At 32.0% G+C, this 12,384-nt stretch overlaps 1 protein-coding gene across 1 annotated transcript in view; it reads right to left on the bottom strand.

The window, feature by feature from the left end:
- Positions 1-11,875, bottom strand: part of LOC139515620 (endoplasmic reticulum aminopeptidase 1-like) — a 56,970-nt gene extending 45,095 nt beyond the window's left edge. The window contains exons 1-6 of the mRNA XM_071305244.1: positions 11,631-11,875; positions 9,954-10,605; positions 4,776-5,049; positions 3,425-3,545; positions 2,198-2,352; positions 1,395-1,508 (exon numbers count right to left, since the gene is read on the bottom strand). Coding sequence (XP_071161345.1) covers positions 1,395-1,508; positions 2,198-2,352; positions 3,425-3,545; positions 4,776-5,049; positions 9,954-10,605; positions 11,631-11,667 — 1,353 coding nt within the window. The 5' untranslated portion in view covers positions 11,668-11,875. The remainder of the gene's footprint in view (positions 1-1,394; positions 1,509-2,197; positions 2,353-3,424; positions 3,546-4,775; positions 5,050-9,953; positions 10,606-11,630) is intronic.
- Positions 11,876-12,384: the final 509 nt, after the last annotated feature.

Genomic DNA, 12,384 nt, shown 5'->3' with positions numbered 1-12,384 from the left:
AATTTTTAAAAGTTTTTCAAAGGATTTGTATAGTAACACTATGCAAATCCTTGGTATTTCTTTTTTTCTTTTTTACAACAGTAAAATGGCCCCATATGTGCCCTGTCTGAGGGAGGATTGTTCCCAACCTGATAATAACAAATACAGGTCATGATAGTACGTACGGCAGGACTTTGACCCAGACCAAACAGCAAGCTATAAGGGACCGGCCCAAAATTATAAGTGTACACAATTCGAAAAACCAACGCTCTAATTTATATATATACAAACGGTAATATACCAAAAAATATGTATGAACATCAACGAAAGGTATCTAACTGCTGAACGACAGGCCCCTGAATCAATCAGGACAGGTGCATAAACATGCAGAGGGTATGGATAGTTTTGTATCGCCAGCATACAATATAATTGCAGTTGAAGGCATTTCTTCCCGAAGTTCTTTGAAGTTTATTACTAACAACGAACATATTTTGATAGGGAATATAAGTACGGGGGAAAGAAACCAATGTTTTGTTCTGTACTGGTATTTTCCTCTGTTATATATTTATATCGGAGCACTCCCATTTGGAATAAAAGGGTTTCATGCTGAATCAAATATTATCACAGACATTGATACAGCGAACTTGTGTGTTTCTATCTTTAAAATCGTTATAAATACAGGTTAGATCGTGATTATAAAAACAAGTGCAAATATCTGTTTACAATATTTACAAAAAAAACGGAGCGGGAAATGGACACGATTACATTTCCGGATGCGGGAAGCGGGAATATAAAAAAAATAAAAAAATTCTGTTTTGAAAAAAATAGGTGCGGGCGGATCCGTCGAACAAGGAATTAAATTGGTGTGGCCTTAGTTAATTTTTAAACAATGGCTGGAGAATGCAGACTCACGACTTTTACTTTATATTTGCATTGATATTATATGGGTCTCAAGTTAAAAGAAGAGGAATCTAGAATCTGCTTACATTTTTGTATATTGACCTTTTATGAACTATTGAAGTCTTATATGAAATGTGTGTTGTGGAGCAAAGTATTTAACCCTGTACCATAGGGGGGAAAAAGGAGTCTAAACATATGACAAAAATTCCTAATCCTCACCGAAGTACATCTTTAAGGATAGTTTTGAATAAAGACAATTGAAAAATACATGAATTTGTTTATTTACTGGACTTATCTTAGATTTCCCTTATATTTTTCTGTTCTGATCAATTTTTGTTTTGTAAAATTTGTCATAGAGAATTTTGCAATAATTCTTGAACAATTGCCATGTGTATATGCATTACATTTTGAATACTAATAAAACTAGGTACATATAATACTATTTACAAAGGACTTTAAAGAAAACTAAATAATGAAACGAAACAAGACTTTTGAAACTGAACTGATATATTTACCATTTTTAATGTGGGATCCACTTTATCTGTACCAAGGTATTCTACGTAGGAGGCAAACCCTTCATTCAGCCATGTATCATCCCACCATTTTGGTGTTACTAAGTTACCAAACCACTACAACATAACGTCACATTTAAGTAAACAAAATTATTTACATTTGTCATTTCGGGCCTTATAGATGACCATGCAGTATGGGTTTGGCTCATCATTGAAGGCCTTATGATGACCTATAGTTGTTAGTTTCTGTGTCATTTAGTCTCTTGTGAAGAGTTATCTCATTGAAAATCATACCACATTTTATCCTTATATAATATTTTCTATTAACTGCACTCCTCAAAAAATATTAAATTTTATGGCATATCTTTACAATAAAAATCCTCTTAATCTTATATTAATCTTGTCCCACAGCCTTGGTGCTAATCTTATCTTTGATGACAGAAACATTATCTCTTGGTTTCTATTTTCTTTAAACTTTGAGTTGCAAAATTCTACATCTCTGGTGGACAGTTGTCTTATTGACAATCAAAACCAAATCTTCTTATTTTTGTATTCCATTGTTTGAATGCAGTCATAGACATTAAAACAGTTTGTAAATTGAAATAGGCTTCAAACAGACAAATAATACTTTGCTCATTGTTGAAGGTCATATGGTGACCTATAGTTGTTAATTTCTGTGTCATTTGGTCTCTTGTGGAGAGTTGTCTCATTGGCAATGATACCACATCTTCTTTCTTATAAATATTACAAAGTGACAACTAGTGTGGCTTGTATAATACCTAAGTAAAATGAACTATAAACTTTACCTGATGAGCTAACTCATGAGCAATAACAACTGCTACCCACTGTTTGTCTGAGTCTGAAGACTCTCCTGGATGATATAACACTGCTGATTCCCTGTATGTAACTAAACCCCAGTTCTCCATAGCTCCTGCACTAAAATCTGGTATAGCTATCAAATCTGGAATAATATAATTACAACATCAAGAAATATGATATTTTCATATTCTATATAGACATCAGTATTAAATGTGTATTTTTTACAATAATGAATTACAAATTTGATTATACAATATTAATGTTTAAAACAATCAGAAGAATCAGCTTAATGTTTAGATTTGCATGTTTTTTTCACTTTTTTTCATTAATTACAAGTACTTTTGACATTGTCCTCCTTCAAATCATCAAAGTTGAATACAACATAACAATGGTAATAAGTCCACCCAAATGTAATCAAGGCCAGGCTCATGTCATTTCAATGACACATTTGTCTTGATAATGAGATATTGAATTTAAGAAAACATGTGTCGTAAGATGCAACTTATATCGATAATAGTATTAATGAATGGGTGTTTTTATCGGTCAGTAATAATGGCCTCAGATGTCTGTAATAGCCCTCGTCGTTGCCTCGGGCCATTACAGACTTCCTCGACCATTATTACAGACCTTGGACATATAACAGGGCCATTATAAAAACACCCATTTCTTAATACATTTATTAACCAACTAAACAAAAGTGTATGTGTTGCTGCTAACTTGGTGTACTGTCTTACTCTTTTAATGACAGTTTAGTTTGAACAAAATAAGTTGTACTTCACCATTATAAAGCTTTAAATATACCAAATATCCAAGATATTAAGTTGAAAGAGATATGTCTTAAAAACAGGATGAACAGTGATCCCTTTATATGGTTCTTTAATGTTGGTTGCTGGTTACTAAATTAAACAAAATACAAAAAAGTATTATACTCTTTACAACTTAGTTTTACTAACTTTATTAAAAATCCTAACAGGGCTTAATACAGACAAACTGGGCATTAATACAGGGCCATTACAGAAAAAACAGAGCCATTACAGAAAAACAGGGCCATTACAGAAAAAACAGGGCCATTACAGAAAAACAGGGCCATTACAGAAAATAACAGGGCCATTACAGAAAAACAGGGCCATTACAGAAAATATGTAATTTTTAATAAACAGTCACTTTTGGCAATAATGCACTTAGTTGGTTAATAAATAGTGTATAATACTTACCTAGCTTTGGTAGAGGGTATTTTATCTTATATAAATCATCGTAATACTCTAAAACTATGATTGCCACCTTCAAAGCAAAATCTACCTGGTCTATTTGGTCTTCTGCTGCATAAACTGCTACCTATGTAATTATGGTAATATATAATACTCAATAAACTACTACCTATGTAATAATGGTAATATAGAATACTGCATAAACTGCTACCTATGTAATCATGGTAATATAGAATACTGCATAAACTGCTACCTATGTAATCATGGTAATATAGAATACTGCATAAACTGCTACCTATGTAATCATGGTAATATAGAATACTGCATAAACTGCTACCTATGTAATCATGGTAATATAGAATACTGCATAAACTGCTACCTATGTAATCATGGTAATATAGAATACTGCATAAACTGCTACCTATGTAATCATGGTAATATAGAATACTGCATAAACTGCTACCTATGTAATCATGGTAATATTTAATACTGCATAAACTGCTACCTATGTAATCATGGTAATATAGAATACTGCATAAACTGCTACCTATGTAATCATGGTAATATATAATACTGCATAAACTGCTACCTATGTAATCATGGTAATATAGAATACTGCATAAACTGCTACCTATGTAATCATGGTAATATAGAATACTGCATAAACTGCTACCTATGTAATCATGGTAATATTTAATACTGCATAAACTGCTACCTATGTAATCATGGTAATATATAATACTGCATAAACTGCTACCTATGTAATCATGGTAATATATAATACTGCATCAACTGCTACCTATGTAATCATGGTAACATATAATACTGCATAAACTGCTACCTATGTAATCATGGTAATATATAATACTGCATAAACTGCTACCTATGTAATCATGGTACATTTGTAATATATAATACTGCATAAACTGCTACCTATGTAATAATGGTAATATATAATACTGCATAAACTGCTACCTATGTAATCATGGTCATATTTAATACTCAATTTAGATGTACCAGGGGTAATTCATAAATTCTTGTACATGTGATGAACATTTTTGTGAGAACAATTTTTTTCAATTTTTTTTTCTAATCAAATGTAAAACATTTGGTCTGATAGTTAAATAACACTTGAGGTAAAAGTTAAAAATCTGTTTATTCAAAGTGTGTGTTAATATTAAGTCCAGCTTTCAATATATTCATGATTCCACTATTGGGAAAGAAAGTTTACTGCTGTAGCATAAGTATAAATTACACATTTTATATAGGCTTGTACACAGACTTCAATAAAACAATGAAAAATGGTATCTATGTAAATAAATGAATTGGCAGTGTACATTGTGTATGATGTACTCACATCAACTCCTGATTTTGTCTTTCCTTTCTTTGATTTATAATCACAAACAACAAAAGCTACAAGATAAGTTGACATCTTGACACTTTCCTGGAATCTATCTACCACTCGCCCATTCTTATAATCTTCTGTTTTGTTTAGGGGCATATTAAATAAAGCAATATGCTTCTTGTCTCGTACAATTGACATTTTAAATGTGGCCTTTAGTCCTGGTTCATCAAAACAAGGGAACGCTTGTCTGGCACCGGTTGGCTGAAACTGTGTTGTACCAATATGTCTGAAAAAAATTACACATATCCTCCTTATCAAGTTAATAGATATAAGAAGATGTAGTATGAGTGCCAATGTGACAACTCTCCATCCACAAATAATCCAAGTCACATTTTGTAAAAGTAATTAATCAGGTTAAAGAAAATCTGAAAGTTTAGAAAAACAAAGATAACTAATTGCAAGATTGCTAGCCTCTTGGATGTTCAAAATGAATATATATACATGTACACCTATCATGCCTATGTGATCAGTCAGGGGACTTACTTAAATAAGTGATTTTATAAATCACTGATTCAAGTAACATTATTTCCATAAAGGTTGGAAGTTAGAGTTGTCTTTCTTTAATAATCACCTCTTTAACAGGTCAGGACCACTACCTTATATGGAAATGCATAAATTAGCATACTTATGTTCTCGCACATGTAATTGTTTATTTACATGTGACGCAATTTATATTTACCTAGGTTTTTGACCAATCCACTAAATGAGTCACAATGCATGATGGACTACTATGTGTTTACAATCAACCAAGAACACGTGTTAGTTACTGAAATACAACACATTTTTTCGTGCAATGCGGGATTCACAATTTCGCTTAGTTTTTCATTTTGTGTATCCCCATTTAAAGTTCGTGATATAAAGTTTTACTTCCATGCTCAGATTAACGAAGAGTTGTTTCTATGCGAAGAAAAAAGGGCTTCAATTACCCGATAAATAGCCATTAATATGTTTGATGATTGCACAGAGATTTCATGTATTCGTCCACCACACAGCAACGAAACAACAGCGAAAAACACAATTACCCATGAGACAAACTTACTAGTGTAAAGTAAGCCGTCGATAACAGCCAGCTGATATTCTCGAGTACAGCAATTTTCGTATAGATAATTAAAGGCAATGTGTGATCCTTGAATTTTGTGTACTTCAAAAAGGCGAAGAAATATTTACATACATGACAGTGTTAACAAAATATATAAGTATTTATTTTTGTCACATTTCAGTATATGGGACTTCCAAACTGTTCCCTTTATTTTAAAGGTAGTGAATTCAGCTACTGTAGTTTCAGTTTGTTCGTTTTTTAATGTTCTCGGACATTTGCCAAACTGAATAAAATCATTACAGCTGATTTCTGATACCTGCAAAGTAAAACTTTGGTTGGCTTGCTTGCTTTGTTTGTATAGTTGTTTATTCAAGCTTTGAAAATAAGATTGACATCTTTAAACAATATATATATAGGCATAGTTTAACTTGTATATTTTATATTTAGTACAATATACAAACAAAGCAAGCAAGCTAACCAAAGTTTTGCTCTACGAACATTAGGAAATAAGCTGTAATGATGTTATCCATGTGTATGTGCGACAAGGTGGAAAATTTGATATGTTTTGTGAAAATTGCAGCGTTGGATCTATAATAAAAAATAAGATTTGGTATGATTGCCAATGAAACAGCTGTCAACAAGAGACCAAAATGACACAGAAATTAACAGTTATAGATCACCGTATGGCCTTCAACAATGAGCAAAGCCCATACCGCATAGTCAGCTATAAAAGGCCCCTATATTACAATGTAAAACAATTCAAACGAGAAAACTAACGGCCTTAATTATATTTAAAAAAAAATGAACAGAAAACAAATATGTAACACATAAACAAATGACACCCACTGAAATACAGGCTCCTTCCTATACAATATTTTTTTTTGATGGGATGGATTTCTTCTCCTTTTTTTTTTTTTTTTTTGGATTGTTTTACGCAAGTAATTTTTGGGTCATTTATAAATAGCTTACTTTTCAGCATTGAACCTATGACTGCTTACTTTACTAAATTATGTCTTTGTCGGAAAGATGTCTCATTTGGCACTCATACCTCATCTTCTTATTTCTATATACAAAGCACGTTTAAGAAAAAAAATAAAAGGTAATATGGCACCCACTGTGATCCAGAGACTTTTAATATTGGAGATATTTTACATATGTCTACAGGACAGAAGCCGAACGATAAAAAACCTCTGAGGTATATTTTGTGATAAAATTAGCAACAAACGGATATTATCGATGGATGAAACTATAAAAAAATGTGTTGAGCTATATACCGTACCCACTCAGTGGCGGATCAAGGGGGCGGGGGTTCCGGGGTATGGACCCCCCTTTTTTGGACGATCAGTGCATTTGGATGGGGACATGTAGTTGGAACCCCCTCCCCTTTTGTCCATGGTTAGGACCCTCCTTTTTAAAATGGCTTGATCCGTCCCTGCCACTTTCATTACACTTATTTTTAGCATACTGAATATTATGATGTTCTTTCTTTTAGTTCAGGCCCTGATAAAAAAAATTACACATTCAGTACAGAAAGAAGTGTTTCAATGAAAGTTTTCGTGTTTTTGTAGGCAGCAATGTTTTGGAATGACATTATACCGGTTTAAAAGAGCTCAAATGATTTTCTTACTGGACAGTGGTCACTTCATTGAATATTTCACTGTTTCATGTTATGAAATTAATGCAGGTTCAATTCATAACAAGGCACAAAACCGGTTCAACTACTTTTGCAAGGCGAAAAAGAAAGTCGAATCGTGAAGCCAGTAAACAATATTTTTTTAATCTGAGCATGCAAATTGAAGATTACGTTATATATTTTACATTAAGCATATTTGCAGAATAAAAACATTGGTAATGAGAGTCCCAGACAATACATGTATATTAGTTGATTGTTTTCCAACTAATTCCACGTGTTTTAAGTAGTAGTTTACTCGTAGTAGCCCACAATGCATTGTAGTTCATTGGTTCGATTGGTCAGTTTTTGAAGGCCGAATTGGCCTTGTGTTTTGGAAATTACTATGCAAATATATTCTGACGTCAGAAAATCTAGAGTTCTCGACCTATTTAAGTAGTACAAATTAATCACTAGAAGAAGTGATTTAATTTTATTGTAGCTTTAAATATAGAATACTAATGATCCAGGGACTAATTATGTTTCTAAACTTATCAGAACCAACATCTGTGATGTCTAGGATGACCAGGTCATTTCAGGTGATGACCTTGTACTGAATCTAGGATAATGACATAAGAATCACTTGTTTAAGTATCAGACCTCAATTTCCTTCCCAAAAATCACTTGTTTAAGTATCATTCTTTTAATAACCCCCACTAATTTCAAAACCCCCGAACAGTGAAATTTTTATGGCGAACAATAGAATCTTATTACATAATCTGAAAGATGAAACCTTGAACTTCACAGGAAAAATACTCCCACTGCTGTGAAAAATCTATTAAGAAAGAAAGTATCAGTTCATTATGTAAAGCCATTATAATTATAGCATTTTTTCAACTAAAATAGAATTTTCAGCTAAATGATAGCATAAAAGGCATAAACCTTGCTACTTAAAAGTAGCAAAAAGTTCATTTTTTTTTAATTTTACTAATTAAAAGATATTATTTTAATCTATGTGTTTAAAATTTTGAAAAAACTACGAAATCCCAATTTGTGACAAAACCTCGAATTTGCTACTCAAATAAGTGATTTAAAAATCACTTATTTCAGTAAGTCCCCTGACTGGTGATGTATATATGTGGGAAAATAATTATTTGTCAGAAAAGGTGATAGTTTTGATTTGGAAATAAATCAATGAAAATTTATAATCAAAGTACTGGATAGCACTTGTGGATATTATATTTCATTTTTTTAAAGATCATGTTAATCCTTAATTTATCATTTATCTTTCAGACATAATTTACAGAATCACTTTATGTAATATAGATCAAAAGTATTAGGCAATAAATAAATCTATCATCCTTATATATCAGACATCTAATATAAACTTTTGTGTTTTCAATTATGAGGTCAAATATTTGTGTATTGAGATGTATATTGGGTTTGTATAATTATGTAACACTGAGGTTGACAAGTAATGTGGTCAATTTGATTGACAGTTTAGGAGTAGGGGCATTGTAATTTAAGGTCTACCTTGTCCCTGATCGTTTGGTGATAATGACAGTTGTCAATCATACTAGTATTGTATCAATACTCAATTACCTTATAAATTTGTCTTTAAAAAAGCCTGCACATCAACACACCTTAATTACATACATTCTTGAATGAACTGCTCCAAAATATACCCATTTTTCACTGTTTTTTATGTGTATTATGTGCATATTCATGAGAACTGTAGGGAACTATATTTCAGTGTGAATACATGCAGTAATAGTAGCTAACCTGTCATGTTGTTAGGGAGGCCAGTGGCTAATGAAAGATTTAGAACAAGTTCCAATCTTTCAAAATAATTACATTGTACAACATGATAATCATCTGAACCAACAAAACTGTTTACTTAATCAAAATAAACAAAATTATTAAATTTTCTATCAATTTCCAAGGGAAAGCCGAACAACATTATATACGAACATGGAAAACTTCAATGTCTCCATAAAACAGTTCCTTTTTCAACTTAAGTACAAGTGAACTCCTTTTAAAGCTATGTGGTATACGATTTGCTCATTGTTGAAGGCAGTATGGTGACCTATAGTTGTAAATTTCTGTGTCATTTGGTCTCTTGTGGAGAGTCAATGTCTCTGGCAATCATACCATAACTTCTTTTTTATATTCTAAGTATCTTCTTTTATATACATGTATATTTTAAGTATACCTTTACAAGAACAATTTAAAACTTGGTGTTTCATTAAATATCAGAGTATGTATACCTTCTACATGTTTTAAAATTGATATATCAAAAGAATAAAAGTCTATATTAAGAAATTTCCTAAATTTGTCATGCATTAGATTTCATCCTCTAAAAAAAATATGTGTATATATATATAACATCCACAACATTGTCCACTTAAAATTGTTGTTGAAATTAAAATTTGCATTACAATTTTCGTTAATTGCAACTTATTACTTTTTTACCCACACTTACCTAATTTCTCCACTCTTTGTCTTATAACTACTTAAATAGAATCCAGCAAGTTTACTGACAATGTTAGCGTTGAACTTAATGATAATCTCGATCCCTGTCCTAGCTGATGGGTACATTTTTCTATCAGTTAGAATAGCCAGTTGTTCGTTCTTAAAAAACTCTAAGTGTTTTTCAACAACTATTGGTGATGTTTTGGTACTTGGTCCCGTCAACGTAATTGGCTTCACAAGTACCGTTGTCAATGTCAAATTTTTTGTATGCAAAACAATTAAAGATGTGGTTGCCTTAATTTTTGCTTCAATTTTCACTGTTCCAGAAAATTTCAATGCTTTCATGTCTGGTTCTAAAAATACATCATAACTAATTGGTTCAACAGTGTCTGGTAACCGGATATCTTGCCAAGGGAAAATGTCACCATTAGTGGCGTAGATGTCTTCTTTGGTTATATTAGGTGTGGGGGTAGCCAGAACAGTGTTTAGTTTTCCACAGGAGGAAGATCCAGAACGAGCAAATGCAGCAATGATAGCTATAATAAGAATAAAGACTGCACAGAATACAACTATAGCTGTTGCTCTTCCTTTGGAACAAACAAGTTGTTTACATCGCTGTTTGACTGAAGGTTCGTAAACTGACTTCCTGTTTAAATTCTCACCTACAATAAATATGTATACATATACAAGTATATATGTAAACGTATATGCATATGTAAATGTATAAGTATATGTATGTATAAAGTGCCTAGAAAATGAACCTAAAAATGTTAGAGTAGATCTGATTCAAATTCTCCCCCAGTAAATGTAATTTCAGGGGCTGATCCAGCCATTTTAAAAAGGGGGGTTCCCAACCCAGGACAAAGGGGGGTTCCAACTATATGTCCCCATTCAAATGCATTGATTGGCCAAAAAAAGGGGGTTTCCAACCCCAGAACCCCCCTGGATCCGCCAATGAATTTTACTTTCAAATGATAGTCAATCATAATCCATATAAGTGTGATTATTGTGTTCAAATATATCTGTGTAAGTGTGTTCTAATGTTATACCCCTCTAAATTTTAGTCATGTGGTTTTTGAACAGCATTTTTACAGCCAATTTTGTAGATATTTGGACACTTTCTTATTTCATTATACTGTTATATCCACCATAATTGACTGATTACAATTATTTTATCAATAAAGATAAATACATTGTATTCCAGTATATTACTCTGAAAATAAAAGGGAAAATAAAAATTGGTTGCGACAACATTAATATTCTGTCAATTTTTCAACAAACTTTAACATATTTTGTTCAAATACTTAACATTGATACAACTTAGTACTTAGACAACAATTAGAAAAAAATAAAAATTAGCGCAAATGGACCCTGGGAGAACAGGTATCAGGGCCACAGGAACTAGGGCTAACATGAATCAGGTTGAACACAAATTAGGTGAACGGAACCAAGATTCGGCATGTCACTGCCTTTTTTATAATTCTGAAATTAAAATTATTGATTTAAATTGTGCATGTATAATCTAATAATGTGTAATATAAAGACAATTGCCTTAAAAATCATCCAGGTGCTTGTCTGTAGTGAGTGTATAATTTAAGGTGTAAATACCGCAAAGGGTTATGTCATGTAATAAAGATAAGACTAGTCGACAGTGTGCTAGTCCAGCTTGTCAGCTTTTTTCATTTACCTGGCAAAAATGATACATCTTCGATGTCATCGGCCATTCTTTTCCTCAGTATTAAGATCTTTTAAATGTGAAATCCGGTTCTACAATGTAGCCACGTACGTTACATAGTTGTTTGTCTGTGAATGTCACTGGGACAAATTATTTACAAACATAAAAACATTGATGAATATTAATTGTTTTCATTTGCAGAGTTCCGGGTATAACTTTCCAAGAAATCCGAATGGATTCCCGCGATTTCCCCCAAAATATCTAACTATTAACCAAACAAATGTTTTACAAATAGTCGATAACAACGGACAAAAATAACCGTACACATAACATATTTTCAGTGTTTGTGTATCAGAAGTTGTGCTTTAATTTTAGTTATGCTTTAGTTTTGGCATGTTTAAATGAGCAGAGTAGCTTAGTATTGCTGTTGTAACGGCGAACCAATGTTTTGGAACATTATTACTTCCCTTTAAAATGGAATGTTGTAAAATTAACATTTAATTACTATTGTTAAAATAAATTATTGATAAAAGATATATGTATAGCCAGACAAGGCCGTTAAAAACTTCCATGTGTTGTTGTTGTTTTACGGTCTCAATAATTAGCAAAAATAAGCGTCAAGAAGCGACAAGAAGAGACAAGAAGCGACAAGAAAACATTTTTTTTTATTAAAATTACTTATTTCAAATAAATATTAAAAGAATATGCAATAGAAAACAATTTTAGCGACAAGTTGGTTAATATTGATGGGAAAAAAATGAAACAT

The sequence above is a fragment of the Mytilus edulis genome, chromosome 3 (genome assembly GCF_963676685.1).
Source record: "Mytilus edulis chromosome 3, xbMytEdul2.2, whole genome shotgun sequence".
Classification (NCBI taxonomy): Eukaryota; Metazoa; Mollusca; class Bivalvia; order Mytilida; family Mytilidae; genus Mytilus; species Mytilus edulis.
This window is presented reverse-complemented; position numbering and strand designations above follow the sequence as displayed.